This window comes from Leptidea sinapis, chromosome 9 (genome assembly GCF_905404315.1).
Source record: "Leptidea sinapis chromosome 9, ilLepSina1.1, whole genome shotgun sequence".
Taxonomy (NCBI): domain Eukaryota; kingdom Metazoa; phylum Arthropoda; class Insecta; order Lepidoptera; family Pieridae; genus Leptidea; species Leptidea sinapis.
Window position 1 is genome coordinate 2,171,228 of NC_066273.1, and position 18,014 is coordinate 2,189,241.

Below are 18,014 nucleotides of genomic sequence, written 5' to 3' on the forward strand. Positions count from 1 at the left end.
TTGGATTTCTGTGCGAATACGATCCTTTAATTCGTTAAGAGTTACTGGGTTGGTTGGCTGGAATGCAGGGGTTTTTGATCACCATGGCATAGTGTCACTCCAATAACGACAATTTTGTCTATTAACATGCCCATTTAGGTGGAAGTGTGCCTTGTTGAGAAAAAAATGTTTGTAAAACTGGTGAATCGCTCTACCATTTCGTTCACAAACTGCAACCTAGTGGCATGGTCCTGAGGCCTTAATTCCTGCACCATTTGGATTTTATAGGGATGTAGACTTAAATCTTTCTTGAGAATGCGGTTCAATACATCATTATCTTGGCACGTTAAGGACAGCAGACCGCTTTCGAGTTGAAAGTCCAGGTTGGTCACGAACAGACGATTTTACTCGCTCCACGTTTTCGGGGTCCCTCGACGTTCTTGGCCGGCCAGATCGAGGTAAATCCATTGTTGAATCCGTCTTCTCAAACTTGAGCACCCATTTTTTAATTAACACACCTGATGGAGCTTGATTTTTGTGTCATATCTTGTAATGATTGCAAAACTTTCGTTGAGCTAAGGTCGCAGAATCGTTGTTTCGATAGTAATCGCGTACATAAAATGCACGTTGACTACCGCTAAACGACGCCATGGTACTAAATTCCCATTGGCCGCTCTTGCAATGCGTAACCCCTCCGACCCCCTCCACCGCCGCTGCTAGACGCGGCAACCGATTCAAATATAAACGGACTTTTGGTCCACCCTGTACATATAATTAACTCTAGGATTAGCTAGAAATACGAAATTATTGGTCCCGAGCACGGATCACCTGGTTGTAAGACAGTAACTAAATCAAGAGACGTCAATACGAAATATCCCGTCTTCCGCTTACAACAATCCTTAATGCTGAAGCTTAGTAAATAAATAAAAAGTACAATTTTATTTTTGTAGGAATGCTATAGTTTAGTTTATAATCTTGACTGGCAATTTTGTTGGCTAGGAATTAGATCGGCTCCTAGCCAATACCGACTTACGTAGTAGCTACGGACCCTCCAATTTTATTTTTAATAGCTTACCCGGCAAAAGTTGTTTTATAAATTATTTTTAGAGTTAAACCGTGTCTCGGACATTGCAACATTACTTTATATTTCCAAAATTAAAAGAATTAAAAGAAAATAAAAGTAGCCTAAGTTACTCCTTATTACATCAGCTACCTGCCAAAAAAGTCCCGTCAAAATCGGTCCAGCCATTTCAGGAACAAACAAACAGACAGACGGACAAAAATTGTAAAAAATGTTATTTTGGTATATGTACCGTATATATATTCAAATACATGTAGTAAAAACTTCAATTTTATTTATATGTATAGATTTCACAACTATATATTATGTTGTTTCAAATTGTAACGTCGCAAAAAATTTGACGAGCTCGTATACATGCATGATCTAAAATGTTTTAGATTCATTATACAGGCAAGTATCTGACTGTGGATCAAACTTCAGCGTGGGAGAACGCCAACTCGTGTGCTTGGCGCGGGCAATTGTCAACAATGACAAGATATTGTTACTGGACGAGGCCACCGCTAACGTAGATGCCCAAACAGACGCCCTCATTCAGACTGCCATCAGACAACATTTTAAATCATGTACAGTTCTGACTGTGGCACACCGGCTCAACACCGTGATAGACTCTGATAAGGTATTTAATAACTTCTTCTTCTTATTCGGACACTCTTGTCAGAGTGGTCGTGGTTGCGCTGATGAGGTACGCGGTTGGGTGTTCGGTGGGTCAATATCCTTTCTGGGGGTAGATCTCCTGGCGATGTGCTTTCATTTCTGACGGTTAGAGGCGTTGCGAGTACACTGGACTATGTGGACTCAGTAGCCTTTGTGATGGCGTCTATCCAGCGGGTTGGCGATCGACCGCGTGCTCTCTTGCCTTCCACTTGGCCCTGAACTACCAGTCTCTCTATCGAGTTCTCATTTCTAGAGACTATATATTTAATATAACTAATAATATTAATCTCCTAACTACAAACTACAAAAATATGTACTTATTTTTGTACGTCACCCAAACGTGGACAGACAGACAAACAGTGAGTTTCGGTCTGAAGGGCGTTGTAGCTAGTTAAATTACTGGGCAAGTGAGACTTATCATCTTATGTCTCAAGGAGACGAGCGCAATTGTAGTGCCTAGTAATCCTGAGCGGCCCTACATTGTAATGGCCAGGGCGTATCAATAACCATCACCTGAACGTCCTGCTCACCTCGTCCCTTATTTTCACAAAAAAATGAATGCGAAATAAATAGATATCGCCTAGGGTACGCTGCTGTCTTCTTTCAACATTCATTACTAGAATGTTCCAGACCAAAGAAAACACGGTTTTTTTTTGTAAAATTTCCTGCCATTGGCCCCCACCGTACCTTACTCCATACGAGTTAGAAAGAAATGAAGGATATGGAGGTTACACATCGATGTACAATGTGTTGCAATAGACTACATACTACTACTTCCTACAAAAGACCTAGTAAGCGTTGAGGAGGGTAGTTTCTGATAATATAATTGATATTATAGATATTAGTACTAGACGCCGGTCGACTGATGGAATTTGATCATCCGCACATTCTGCTGCAAAACAAGAAGGGTTTCTTCCGAAAAATGGTCACCGATACTGGACCTGCTATGACGCAGCTTCTGATGAAGTTGGCTGCGGAGGTATGTTGTATAGTTTAAGAAAATTTATTGAATTAGGCGTTATTTTGCGGAAATCCATAATTATACAAATGATTTAAGTTTTCTTTAGTGTTAATTCCGCCAATATTTGTTTTTAAAACAATTCGACATGTTTTTCGCAGAGACACGAGGCATCCTCAGGACGTGTTGTCTCGCCAAAATCTGGCACGAGACTCAAGACTTGGCGAGACAACACGTCCTGAGGATGCCTCGTGTCTCTGCGAAACACGTGTCGAATTGTTTTAAAAACAAATATTAGCGGAATTAAGAATTGAAAACTTAATTCATTTGTGTATTGTATAGTTTAGTAAACATGAAACAAGTCGACTTGCAGGGATTTAGATTATTTTTGCCTCACTGACATATTATGCTAAAATGGCTTGTTGGAAACACACAAATAAAATTTTAAAAACAAAATTTTATGAAAGATGCGGGACTCGAACCCACGACCATTTTCGTTTACAGCGAAGACCCCTGTAAACGAAATCTGATAGCGAGTTTCGGGGGCTTTTGACATACAGAGATTGCAAGTATTAATTATTTATTAAAACTTTGAGATTAATAATTATACGCCTTGATAGACTGTCAGAGCTGTGAAAAGGTCGAAAAAAATTGAGGTTGACAATTAACCTCTATTTTGAGCAATGCACGCACACTTAGAACACAAAGTGGCATAAAAATCGCGAGTGTAAGACGTAGCTTGTCACGCTCAGTAAAGTATTAAACCTGGCCTGTTTTCATCGGATGTCTAGCAGCAAAAGTGGCAATGAGTGTCTTCTAGGGCTTCCAATCCCGCTATTGCGAACCGAAACCGAAATTGGAACAATACCGAGATCTCGGTATTCCGAGATCTCGGTATTCCGAGATCTCGGTATTGTTCCAATCTCGGTTTTCCAATCCCGCGAGATGCGGGGTTACGGGCGCGGGATCCGCGGGAATTGCGGGACTGAAAATAAGCGTGCTTGCGATGTAAAATAGGATAATCTGCGTGAAATATTAGTCTTAATAACTCAATTTATTATGTTTCGTGGAAGCGGAAAGGGCATTTTCTTCTGCGGGCTATATTGCGTCTAAAATACGCAGTAGTTTGGCAGACGTCAGTTTGGACATGTTGTGTTTCCTTTGCAAACAATTTCAGTTAAGATTAAAAGCTGACAAACGTAATAATTAAGTAATAATTTATCAGTTTAAAATGTGTTTTTTGGTTTTGGCTGATTATTTAATTTTACTTTGTTTTGATTTGCTTATTATTCAGAATTTGTTATTGTTTTTTGTGAAAATACAGTATAATTTGATTGATCTATTTTTAATAGTAATATGTACGTAAATAAATGTGGAGTTGATAAATTCATTGTTTTAATATGTGCATATTTTCAATATGTGGGATCCCGTAAATACCGAGATCCCGCGGGATTGGAAGCCCTAATGTCTTCCCACCCGTGTGATAGAAGTAATGGAAAAATGTATTTATTAGATTGACTATTTTATAATATACTAGCTGACCTAGCAAACGTTGTATTGCCATATAAAGTAATTAAAATTTTTGGGGTATTAAATATAGATGCAACCGTTTCTCAGACCTACCAAATTTATCGAACTACAATAATTACAAAATCGATAGAAAATTTGAATTTGTGTTTATTTTATAATACTAAATCATAATAAAATACAATTAAAAAAAAATCAAAAAAATTAAAAAAAAATTTGGCGTGGATCACCCTTAACATTTAGGGGGATGAAAAATAGATGTTGTCCGATTCTCAGACCTACCCAATATGCACTCAAAATTTCATGAGAATCGGTCAAGCCGTTTCGAAGGAGTTAAACTACAAACACCGCGACATGAGAATTTTATATATTAGATTTATATTTGTTATTGTGTTCATAATTAAATTTTTTGTTTTATTAACCTTGGTTTAACACCACTAAGTAGGTAGATATATTTATACTCATGTAAAACATTAAACAGTATTTTAATTTATTATTTCAGAATTACAACGCACGAGAGTAATCTATAAATGAAAGATGTATATAGTTTATATATTTTAATAATTTAAAATTTATCATCATATTATCAACAATCTTAATATACTTTGTATATAAATAGTAGTTTTATTTCTTAAATAACAACATAGCACAGTACATTTTAAATATTCAAATAAAATTTGAAAAACAAAATTTTATGAACGATGCGGGCCTCGAACCCACGACCTCCGCCGTTCAGTCCCGGTGCTCTAACCAACTGAGCCAACCGTTCGAGTAACTTATCGTTATAAAATCTTGTTTGCTTTGTTCAACTCTCAGGTTGTGGCTTCATCTACAGGATCTACTTTATAGTTTATAACCCGCTCAATCCCAATATTTGCATATTAGGAAATTGACTTGAGATGTCGCTCTTGTCTAATAAATCTAAACAATTTTGTTTTTCAAATTTTATTTGTGTTTTAATCCTAGAAGTGAGGGTTATCACTTTAAAAACATGACATATTATTTTAAATATTATTATACATTAATAATATACTTAATTTAACTAAACAGTCTCAACATTACAATTAAGGCTGACAAGCTGAAGTTCCATTCTTTTCTTGAATCTTTGCATTGCAGTCTCCAGGTGTCTGAAATGGGAAATAAAAATAATACCACAATAATTATTATTAGTATTAGTACCTTCAAAAACAGCGCGTACACCTTGTATAAAGGCTGGCAACGCTCCTGTGATTCCTCTGGTGTTACAAGAGAATGTGAGCGGCGCGGCGGTGATCACTTAACACGTGGTAAAAACAAATCAGCAGTCACGTGAGGTGATTACTTAATTAACGAGCTCATTTAATGACATCTGTGGATCACTGTCGGAGACGATTACATACTGCGGAAAGAGCGATGCCTGATCCATGCATCGTGCCTGTGAATACGAAGTATCGGTTGACGGATCGTACATTTTCCTATTACGAAAGTGTTTCGGATCCGAAGATCGATACGAAGTTCGCGATTAGACATTTTGTCATTTGACATTTACCTTTTCGCTGATTGACATTATTACGATCGTAACTACAACTTCACTTTTTATGGTTATGTCTGTGGTTCCGAAATGTAATCCGTCCGCACTATTCGGATACGAAGTACTTTGGTAATAGGATTTAATTCGAAGTTCGTTGTTCTTTCGTTTCGGACCGAAACTTCGGCTTTGGTAATAGACTTGTAGGCACTGCTGTCATTACGGAACCCCCGTCAAGGCTTCATACCCGAAATTGACCAAAGGAAACTCTATATCTCAAAAAGATGAGTAATGTTGACACACTTTTTACACAAATTATCTTGCCCCAAATTAAGCATATATAGCCTGTGTTATGGGTTGCAAGACAACAATATATTTAATACAATATACTTACTTAAACATACATAAATACATTTAAACATCCATGACTCGGAAACAAACATCCATATTCATCATGTAAATGCTTGCACCTACCGGGATTCGAACCCGGGACCTCTAGCTTAGTAGGTAGGATCGCTAACCACTCGGCTGTACAGGTCGTCAGTAACAGTTTGTTGTTTTATTAACATGACAAAATAAAGTTTGGTGGCGCAGCACTTGTATTGAAATATTATGACGTTTTATCACAAATGTTGACACAAACCAACACTTAATCAGTGCCTTCTATAATATTGATAGCCAACTACACATATTATTTCATTTTATTCATATTTGGGTTTCTAAAAATTTTATTATTAGGTTTTTTTGATTTTATTTTTAACTTCGATAAAATACTATTTAGGTTTCGTATATTAATATCACTAACCTGTTTAAATACCACTAGACAGGCTGTTCCATATGTTTGACAGCAAATTTTTTGTGCCTATTTGAAGCGCCAATCGCGAACGTCTAGAGAACTAATTTTGACGTACAATACAAATGGCTGCGATGGAACGTTCGAAATACTCTAAATTATTTTTGCATTTTGAATTAATTTCGTTCGTTTTCCGTGTTATTTATACTTCAATAATCAACATTATAAAGTACACATTTTTTTGTAAATAGTTTCCCACCATCTTTCTATGTTGTCCACTAGATTGTCATCACTAGGTTTAGTACCGCAGACTCTCGCTACATGGCGAACAGCGCCAAAATGGCGAATATCAAACAGTCACAAAAACACTTTGACAGCTGCCAGTGGTATATATTAGAGGTCAATGATTAATATTCACTTACTTTTTATCATCAGCATTGTCTAACGGAGGCAGTCCGGATAATGACTGGGCGAGGTAATTTCTGTAAAGATAGCAAACAATAACTACTCTTTATCGGATCTAATCGAAGTTCCTAGATCATTCATACGTCTAGATAAACTGTGGCAGCTGTGAAAGCGTTAAAAAAGATTTAGGTTTACAGTTTACAGTACAGTTTACCCTCTATTTTGAGTAATGCATGCACAGTATCACAAAGTGACATACAAATCGCGAGTGTATGACGTAGCTTGTCTCGCACACTAAAGTTATAAACCTGGCTTGTTTTCATCGGTTGTCTAGCAGAAAAAGGCTATATATATAAAATAATATACATTAATTTCCGTTCAGTTGAAGTTATGGACATCCGCAAGATAACGCCTGATTCAATAAACGTTCTATTTGGAATGACGTTATAAAAAACATATCTTTACGTTTTTTTTATGAAAATAAGGGACACGACGAGCAGGATGTTTAGCTGATAGTATTTGATTCGCCCTGCCTATTACAATGCAGTGCCGCTCAGGATTCTTGAAAAACCCAAAAATTTTGAATGGCACTACAACTGCGCTCGTCACCTTGAGACATAACATGTTAAGTCACATTTGCCCAGTAATTTCACTAGCTACGGCGCCCTCCAGACCGAAGGATGACATGGGTGCCTTCAAAAAAAGCGCATACACCTTCCTTAAAGGCCGGCAACGCTCCTGTGTTTCCTCTGGTGTTGCAAGAGAATGTGGGCGGCGGTCACCAGGTGACCCGTACGCACGTTTGTACTCCTTTTCCATAAAAAGAAATGCTTACACATTACTGCTCCACGTCAGAAGAAGGCAAGGTTGTGGTACCCATAATATAGCCGGTATCCTTGTAAAGAAGCCTCCCAGTTTAATAGTATCAAAGTAAGTACTCACTCGGCCTTCCTCGTGAGATGGTTCGCAGTCGCCAGTCGCAGCAGGCCGCACTCGAGGCGTGCTCGGAAGGCCGTGGCCCGCGAGTGCGGCGCCACACACGCCGAGAGCCGCGCCACCTCCTCGCATACGATCTCACAGATGTCGCGCACGTAGCGCGACGACCCGCACCCGCATATGCTGTCCACCTGGACCATCAAGGTCACAGCTCATTAGTCCAACTCTAATAAACTTTATTCAATTCAAGAACTGGCTTTGTTTGTTTTAAATTTGATATAATAAGTTTGTTAAAAATTTGAATAAGTGTTTAATGTTAATAATTGTAATTAGTTTTAAGTACTGATATTGTGTCATCTAGTATATTTTAAGTTTTCTCTTAATTAATTATTTAAACCCGAATGGGTTTATGTTTGTACTTAAATTTAAGTAAAATTTTAAAATATTTTTTTGTGTGTAAATAAATAAATAAATAAATAATTAGTGACTCTACCATATGTTCGCAAAAAGTAAAGCTCGTGTGAAGAACATACAACAAACTCAACGACAACTCGAGTATTTTAAAATGTCTGTAATATACATAACAAATTAGTTTGTAAGGTGCTGCATCCTATATACAGGGTGTCCCGTAATCAGTGGACCAACGGGATACCCGTGATAGGGGTGGTCATCATCTATCGAAAACACCAAATTTTTCTGTTCTAGGGCCAGTAGTTCAAAAGATATGATTTTTTAAGCATTATTTTGAAAATTCTACCCTTATCAACACAAAAGTTGAAAAAAAATATTTTTTATTTTTATTTTGCCCTGTTTCTTAACTTAAGGTGGCTGAGGAAACATGTGTCTTCACAATTAAATCCATTTTTGTGAATAAATATTGCCAAATTGAAAATTAAAAACCAAAACATGCGCAAATATCAAATAACTAAATTTGGAACGTGATGTTTGAAGCAAGCTAGTGCAAAAAAAATGTATGACAGCCTTGCGGACCATTATTTAAAAAACATCTGCAGTTCATACTGATTCCAAAAAGGTATAACAATATTACATTTTACAAAAAAAATAACTTAATAACCAATTTTAGACTCCAATTGCGAGAAACATTTAAGCGCTATCTATTCTGAGAATTATTTTGTTATCGAGAGAGAGATAACACAATATGCTATCTCTTTCTCGCTCAGGTACCTTTTTCGTTTACGGGGTCCTATTGGCCGACGCCTATGATCCCCACACCCTAATTTTTCAAATTATTCTTAGTTTCATCAGAGACTTGCTCATAGCTCGTAGCTGCACACGTGTTTTTTACTTCGCTACCATTACGACTCTTTTTTTTGGTGACTGACGCTTGAATTGGACCTTGTTTGTCTTTGTGATTTGGATACTGTTTGCCCGGATTTTATAAAATGCCTAATACCTATACTCCTCGTGAATATGCTGAGATGTATTTTATTTACGGTCTGTGTAATGCAAACGCTCGGCAAGCAGCCCGTACGTATCGTGAGCGCTATCCTAATCGCGACCGCTATCCGGATCATCGAATTTTTCTCCGTGTAAATAACGCGTATTTAGAAGGCAGAATTCCCGGAGCTGCAAACAACGTGGGAAGACCTAGAAGAGTCGATGAACTTCAAATACTGGCCGAAGTGACAGAAGAACCTTCTACGAGTGTTCGTCGTATTTCAAGACGTACTGGTATAGCAAAAACAACAGTACATCGCATTTTAAAAAGAAACAGTTTATACCCTTATCATATTCAACGAGTGCAGGCACTATTACCTGCTGATTATCAACGGAGGATAGATTTTTGTGCAGAGATGCTTCGCCGATGCCGACAAGATCCACTATTTTTCAATTCAATATTATGGAGCGATGAATCGTGTTTTAAAAGAGTTGGAGTGTTTAACATTCATAATTTACATGAATGGGCTGTTGTGAATCCACGTATTGTACGAGAAGATAGATTCCAGCACCAGTTTGGAGTCAATTTGTGGGCTGGAATCTTAGATGGTAAACTTATTGGTCCATTTGAGCTCCCACCGAGGCTTAATGGTGCTCGGTACTTGCAATTTTTAAGAAATGACTTAAGTAATTTATTAGCAAATGTACCACAGGAGGTATGTGAGAGGATGTGGTTACAGCATGTTGGCGCACCCGCTCATTATTGCAGACAAGTGAGGGAATATTTAAACGAGTCTTACCCAAGTAGGTGGATTGGACGAGGAGGTACAATCCCATGGCCAGCTCGATCACCTGATCTTAATCCATTGGATTATTTTTTATGGGGATATTTTAAAGAATCCGTATATGAAACCGTTAACGATAACGAAAGACAGCTAAGACAAAAACTGAATGTGGTGAGTGAAAAAGTCAAAAATAATGAAAGGGCGTTAAAAAGTTTAAAAAGAAATTTTATAAGAAGATGCCGGCTATGCCTTAGAGTAAGAGGAAGACATTTCGAACATTTATTATAAGAAATAAATAAAAAAATTCTAACTATTTACTTTTGTTTTATTGTAAATTCCGCCAAGAAATTGCTATCTAATGTTGATTTAAAATAATTATTGTCTTTTATTGTTTCACAATAATGATTAATTATACCTTTTTGGAATCAGTATGAACTGCAGATGTTTTTTAAATAATGGTCCGCAAGGCTGTCATACATTTTTTTTGCACTAGCTTGCTTCAAACATCACGTTCCAAATTTAGTTATTTGATATTGACAGGGTGTCCCGTAATCAGTGGACCAACGGGATACCCGTGATAGGGGTGGTCATCATCTCTCGAAAACACCAAATTTTACTGTTCTAGGGCCAGTAGTTCAAAAGATATGATTTTTTAAGCATTATTTTGAAAATTCTACCCTTATCAACACAAAAGTTGAAAAAAAATATTTTTTATTTTTATTTTGCCCTGTTTCTTAACTTAAGGTGGCTGAGGAAACATGTGTCTTCACAATTAAATCCATTTTTGTGAATAAATATTGCCAAATTAAAAATTAAAAACCAAAACATGCGCAAATATCAAATAACTAAATTTGCAACGTGATGTTTGAAGCAAGCTAGTGCAAAAAAAATGTATGACAGCCTTGCGGACCATTATTTAAAAAACATCTGCAGTTCATACTGATTCCAAAAAGGTATAATTAATCATTATTGTGAAACAATAAAAGACAATAATTATTTTAAATCAACATTAGATAGCAATTTCTTGGCGGAATTTACAATAAAACAAAAGTAAATAGTTAGAATTTTTTTATTTATTTCTTATAATAAATGTTCGAAATGTCTTCCTCTTACTCTAAGGCATAGCCGGCATCTTCTTATAAAATTTCTTTTTAAACTTTTTAACGCCCTTTCATTATTTTTGACTTTTTCACTCACCACATTCAGTTTTTGTCTTAGCTGTCTTTCGTTATCGTTAACGGTTTCATATACGGATTCTTTAAAATATCCCCATAAAAAATAATCCAATGGATTAAGATCAGGTGATCGAGCTGGCCATGGGATTGTACCTCCTCGTCCAATCCACCTACTTGGGTAAGACTCGTTTAAATATTCCCTCACTTGTCTGCAATAATGAGCGGGTGCGCCATCATGCTGTAACCACATCCTCTCACATACCTCCTGTGGTACATTTGCTAATAAATTACTTAAGTCATTTCTTAAAAATTGCAAGTACCGAGCACCATTAAGCCTCGGTGGGAGCTCAAATGGACCAATAAGTTTACCATCTAAGATTCCAGCCCACAAATTGACTCCAAACTGGTGCTGGAATCTATCTTCTCGTACAATACGTGGATTCACAACAGCCCATTCATGTAAATTATGAATGTTAAACACTCCAACTCTTTTAAAACACGATTCATCGCTCCATAATATTGAATTGAAAAATAGTGGATCTTGTCGGCATCGGCGAAGCATCTCTGCACAAAAATCTATCCTCCGTTGATAATCAGCAGGTAATAGTGCCTGCACTCGTTGAATATGATAAGGGTATAAACTGTTTCTTTTTAAAATGCGATGTACTGTTGTTTTTGCTATACCAGTACGTCTTGAAATACGACGAACACTCGTAGAAGGTTCTTCTGTCACTTCGGCCAGTATTTGAAGTTCATCGACTCTTCTAGGTCTTCCCACGTTGTTTGCAGCTCCGGGAATTCTGCCTTCTAAATACGCGTTATTTACACGGAGAAAAATTCGATGATCCGGATAGCGGTCGCGATTAGGATAGCGCTCACGATACGTACGGGCTGCTTGCCGAGCGTTTGCATTACACAGACCGTAAATAAAATACATCTCAGCATATTCACGAGGAGTATAGGTATTAGGCATTTTATAAAATCCGGGCAAACAGTATCCAAATCACAAAGACAAACAAGGTCCAATTCAAGCGTCAGTCACCAAAAAAAAGAGTCGTAATGGTAGCGAAGTAAAAAACACGTGTGCAGCTACGAGCTATGAGCAAGTCTCTGATGAAACTAAGAATAATTTGAAAAATTAGGGTGTGGGGATCATAGGCGTCGGCCAATAGGACCCCGTAAACGAAAAAGGTACCTGAGCGAGAAAGAGATAGCATATTGTGTTATCTCTCTCTCGATAACAAAATAATTCTCAGAATAGATAGCGCTTAAATGTTTCTCGCAATTGGAGTCTAAAATTGGTTATTAAGTTATTTTTTTTGTAAAATGTAATATTGTTATACCTTTTTGGAATCAGTATGAACTGCAGATGTTTTTTAAATAATGGTCCGCAAGGCTGTCATACATTTTTTTTGCACTAGCTTGCTTCAAACATCACGTTCCAAATTTAGTTATTTGATATTTGCGCATGTTTTGGTTTTTAATTTTCAATTTGGCAATATTTATTCACAAAAATGGATTTAATTGTGAAGACACATGTTTCCTCAGCCACCTTAAGTTAAGAAACAGGGCAAAATAAAAATAAAAAATATTTTTTTTCAACTTTTGTGTTGATAAGGGTAGAATTTTCAAAATAATGCTTAAAAAATCATATCTTTTGAACTACTGGCCCTAGAACAGAAAAATTTGGTGTTTTCGATAGATGATGACCACCCCTATCACGGGTATCCCGTTGGTCCACTGATTGACTTAAGTCGATTGATTGTCGTTAAGTCGTGTTTAAATTATATCAAATATTTCATTTCATGTCATAAAGAATAAACTTTAAAAATATAAATTATCGTATATTGGTTGCATTAATCTTTGTAGCTTGAATTCATTGTTTATGTAAGGATGTTTCCTCATTAAAAAGAATTATAAAGAAATCAATTTTGAGAAAATAAATGCCTTTTATGCCCTTTCATGCTTCGTGAACATGATGGTCGTGATTATTGTCACAATTAGTAATCGCATCCAACAAATACAATGATTTATTAACTATAACAGGTCGACCTGGCAACACAAGCAAGACCCGTTCACGAGTTGGGGGAAGGATGGAGACAACTTATCGAACATACTATTATAACTCATGGTGGGTTACGAAAAAGAAACAAGTCGATAAGAATCAATATTATCAGTGAGCTATAGTTAACAGTAGCTATCACAATAAATCACATTGGTTACTGAGAAACAGGGCTGCACTGAACTAAAAAAACCACTTTGCAAACCATAACCATGTCTTTTTATATATATATATTTTCGTTTGATACAGTAACAACTCGAGTTGTTTTTTTTATATTTTGTTTGAGAATATAATATGTAAGTGAATACTTCATAAAGTCGGCAACGTCATTGTGATTCCTCTGGTGTTACAAGAGTGTGTGTTGTGATATCAGGCGACCCGTATGCTCGTTTGTCCTCTTCTCCCTCCTCTTCCAAAAAAAAAACGCCCGCGGCTATCAGGTTTACTAAAGTCTTTTGTTAAAAGGCATAAAAGGCATTTATTTACTCAAAATTGATTCCTTTAAAATTCTTTTTGATGTCATTTCTGATATACTAGATATTACTACCGCTTCGGAAACAAATGGCGCTCTGAGAGAGTCACTTTCCTAATATTGTATAATTATTGGGGTTGAGCAGGTTATCAACTGTAAAGAAGATCCTGTAGATGGAGCCACAACCTGAGAGTTGAAAAACACATACCAAGATTTACGAACAATACGTCACTCGAACGGTTGGTCAGTTGAAAGAGCGTTCGGACGGAACCCGAGAGGTCGCGAGTTCGATTCACACATCGTTGATAAATTTTGGTTATACATTTAATTTGTACAATTAATCGTACAAGTCGCTTTTAAAAGTAAAAAATTGTGTAAGTTTTATTTAAGAAGAACTCAAATAATATATGATACGTACCTCTGCATGCACAGCGATCAAATTATTGATAATTTCATAAACATATGGTCTTGCGTCGTCAACCAAAGTGTCTGGATCTATTTTGCTCCGGCCCATATACATGCTGGGCTCAATGGTGTCAACTAAGGGATCACCTTTCTGCTCCAAATATGTTTCTGCTATACTCGATTCCAGATTACTCAGCGCTTCCTTAGTTGTTGTGAGTGCTAGTGTTGGTTTGGGGAAGCCATTACTGAAAAAAGTATTAGACAAATTTATATATACAAAAGAGTATGTATGTTTGTATATTCCCGAATAACTCTTAAACTATTCGACCGATCTCAATGAAGCTTTTGTAATAGATTCGTTGAAGCTCAAGGAAGGCTTATATATATAACTAGCTTACCCAGCAAATTGCCATCATAGTTAACGTCTGTAGTTATTCTACCAACTATAGCTAAAATTAAGTTTGTTTTTTACCTCCTGAGAAAGTTAGAAAGATACAAAGATTCTAATAAGTTATTAATTTTAAACTGTTCATTCAATTTGATTTATGAACGACAAGAAAAACCTTAAAAAAAAAATTTTTTTATTCTGAACATTTTCATATTTATTCACTTTTTAAACCTTCTCTGGACTTTCACAAATAATTCAAGGCTAAAATTAGCCAAATCGGTCCAGCCGTTCTCGAGTTTTAGCGAGACTAACGAACAGCAATTCATTCTTATATATATACTAGTGGACCCAACAGACGTTGTCCTGTACACATGTTTTAAATTTGAAAAATCGGTCCAGCCGTTAGGAGCAGTTCACTAACATACACATGAGCAGGAGAATTATATTATATGGGCGGAATTGAGAATCTAAACCAATCTCAAATTCACTGAAACAAACAAAAAAGTCATCAAAATCAGTCCAGCCGTTTAGGAGGTAGTTTAATTGTGAATCTAAACCATTTTCGAATCCACCTGAAGACACACACCAATCTCAAATTCACTGGAACACACAAAAATATCATCAAAATCGGTCCAGCCGTTTAGGAGGTAGTTCAATTGTGAATCTAAACCATTCTCGAATCCACCTGAATACACACAGAAAGTTTCATTAGAATCGGTCCAGCCGTCTAGGAGGAGTTCAGTGACATACACACGCACACAAGAATTATATATATAAAGATAGATTTATATGGCAAAACAACGTTTGCCAGGTCAGCTAGTTGGTTATATTTTTAAATATCAAAATTCACAAATCTCGCGAGTTCTTTGCTGAACCCACCGCTTTGTTTCGACGGTAAAGTGGAACTATATTTGAGTTCGACATCGATCCTTTTTTCTGATGTAATCATAAACTTACAATATACTAGAGTGCAAGACAGAAGAACATATGTAACGGAGAAACAACAAGATGAAAATAAAGCATCGCACTTACGGCCGTTCGCAATATACTTCCATCTTCGCACGACACGCCACAAATTAGGATATCATCCCCACCATCTGGATGTGTGGCCGTCCTCCACAGTGCGGTTTTCAAGGAGCTTTCTTCCACGTACTACTAAGATGTGGAATGAGCTTCCTTGTGCGGTGTTTCCGGGACGATACGACATGGGTACCTTCAAAAAAAGCGCGTACACCTTCCTTAAAGGCCGGCAACGCTCTTGTGATTCCTCTGATGTTGCAAGAGAATGTGGGCGGCGGTGGTCACTTAACACCAGGTGGTCACCTGTACACTGTACGCTCGTTTGTCCTCCTATTCCATAAAAAAAAATATATACTATCAACAGATAGAGATAAATTACTACCGTCTACTGTCAGCTGTCTCGCGCTACTCCGTAAGTGGGAGGGAGAGGGTGCGAGTAGGAAAGAGAAGGAATTAGTGCAACTCTTTGTGCAGCCACAATATTTAATTTATTAATAAATGCGGTGACTGTTTCACTATTTATAAAAACCCTTTAGGTATATTTGGCCTAAGCAGTCACAAAACAAAACAATAACGATCTATTGACTTTAGACCTCAAATACTCAGCTTAGTTTGCATGTGGACTGGTTTCATTCTGCTAAGCGCTTGCCAAATAATGATACCATTCAAAAATTGACATATTCAATAATTGTAACTAAGAATAAAATATATCTTATCTATCTATCTATATATATATAAATGAATTGCTGTTCGTTAGTCTCGCTAAAACTCGCGAACGGCTGGACCGATTTGGCAAATTTAGGTCTTGAATTATTTGTGGAAGTCCAGAGAAGGTTTAAAAGGTGAATAAATAGGAAAATGCTGCTAAATTAAATAAAAACAACAAATTTGTTTTTCCTTTGATATGTCCCCGTCGTTCATAAATCAAATTGAAAGAATAGTTTAAAATGAATAACTCATTATAATCTTTCTAACTTTATCAGGAGTTAATATTTCGTAGGTCTGAGAATCGTTCGTCATCTATTTTAATACCCCAAAAATTTTAATTATTGATTTTCTTCTTATTACGGCAATACAACGTTTGCTGGATCAAGTAGTTATCAATAAAAGATAAATGATTATGATATCGTTAAGTTACTAAAGCTGTTTTTGGAACGAGAAATTAGCCTTTACACCCACAGATAACCGTATAGACGACTGCTTGCTTGAAAATGCGTGACCAATTTAACTTGGCAATTTATGTGTTAGCTTGATGATTGAATGATTTAATATTAAATACTACTACTATATCAAAATAGGTTTCAGTAAAACTTTTTGATAGATTTATATAAATAAGGAATAAAAAAGGTCCTAAAATCGAGCCTTGTGGAACCCCCATTTTAACGATTGATCCAGAGGACCGCTTTCCATTGACATCCACTTTTTGTAGTCTACAATTTAAATAGGATGTCATAACGGCCGTTCCCAATATTCAGTCTATCTCTTACTTGAGATAAAAATCGTAACTATCGTTGACTTTTCTGTCCCAATAAACATATCGACGGTAACTCACCTTATCCGTACACGCTGTCAATGTGACAGAAGTTTGTATGAAAATTGCAATTCACGCGTCCCAATATAAGGCGATAATAATAACTTATCGGGTATATTGGGACAGCTTCAGATTATTGACAGCTAATTACTGACAGTAGAGGGTAGTAATTTATCTCTATCTGTAGACAGTATATTGGGAATGGCCGTTAGCCGAGTAAAGTTAGATTATAAGTTTATGTCTGTTCCCGGCGTAAACATTATGGTTATGACAGTTTCTAGCAAATTCACTTATGTACCTATGAACATACATAACATTATAAAGAATATATTGAGAGCAACAGTCAAGATGTTCATTATTATCATACCTATCAAACACAGCCGCGATATTGTTCAACGTGACGCGCCTCGTGTACTGCGCGTTGGCCGCTGAGATCAACAGTCGCTGCTGCCACGTGCGAGCCCCGCCTTCTGCCTCTTCCAAAGCTTGCTCGAGCGCCACCGATAGACTCGAGTGGTTGAAATCCTGTTATTACACGACATTCACATTTTATGTCTCTACAAACATATAATTTTGCCTTAGATCTATTCTTTTATTTATGAAAATAAACTACAAGGCGAGCAGGACGTTCAGCTGATGGTAATTGATCCACCCTGTTCATTACAATGCAGTGCCGCTCAAGATTATTGAAAAACCCAAAATTTCTGTAATTTCACTAGCTACGGCGATCTTCAGACCGAAACACAGTAATGTTTACACAATACTGCTTCACGGCAGAAATAGGCGCCGTTGTGGTACCCATAATCTAGCCGGCATCCGGTGCATGGAACCTCCTACTGGATTCTATTCTAATCTCCCTACTGTGTCTTCTGTGGAAGATATACCACAACTTAGCCAATGTCAGGTTAAAGTACCACCAGGCTTAGAGTATTTGTTTT

At 36.8% G+C, this 18,014-nt stretch overlaps 2 protein-coding genes across 4 annotated transcripts in view; one reads left to right on the plus strand and one right to left on the minus strand.

Annotated features, from left to right (window-relative positions):
- Positions 1–4,817, plus strand: part of LOC126966051 (probable multidrug resistance-associated protein lethal(2)03659) — a 47,071-nt gene extending 42,254 nt beyond the window's left edge. For both annotated transcript variants that reach the window (XM_050809915.1, XM_050809916.1), the window contains 3 exons: positions 1,438–1,676; positions 2,553–2,693; positions 4,702–4,817. In XM_050809915.1, the coding sequence (XP_050665872.1) occupies positions 1,438–1,676; positions 2,553–2,693; positions 4,702–4,722 (401 nt within the window). In that variant the 3' untranslated portion in view covers positions 4,723–4,817. The remainder of the gene's footprint in view (positions 1–1,437; positions 1,677–2,552; positions 2,694–4,701) is intronic.
- The window catches only part of LOC126966053 (exocyst complex component 2), a 39,266-nt gene continuing 25,995 nt past the window's right edge, over positions 4,744–18,014 (minus strand). For both annotated transcript variants that reach the window (XM_050809921.1, XM_050809920.1), the window contains 5 exons: positions 17,444–17,601; positions 14,151–14,382; positions 7,847–8,031; positions 6,922–6,981; positions 4,744–5,326 (listed from right to left, as the gene is read on the minus strand). In XM_050809921.1, the coding sequence (XP_050665878.1) occupies positions 5,242–5,326; positions 6,922–6,981; positions 7,847–8,031; positions 14,151–14,382; positions 17,444–17,601 (720 nt within the window). In that variant the 3' untranslated portion in view covers positions 4,744–5,241. The remainder of the gene's footprint in view (positions 5,327–6,921; positions 6,982–7,846; positions 8,032–14,150; positions 14,383–17,443; positions 17,602–18,014) is intronic.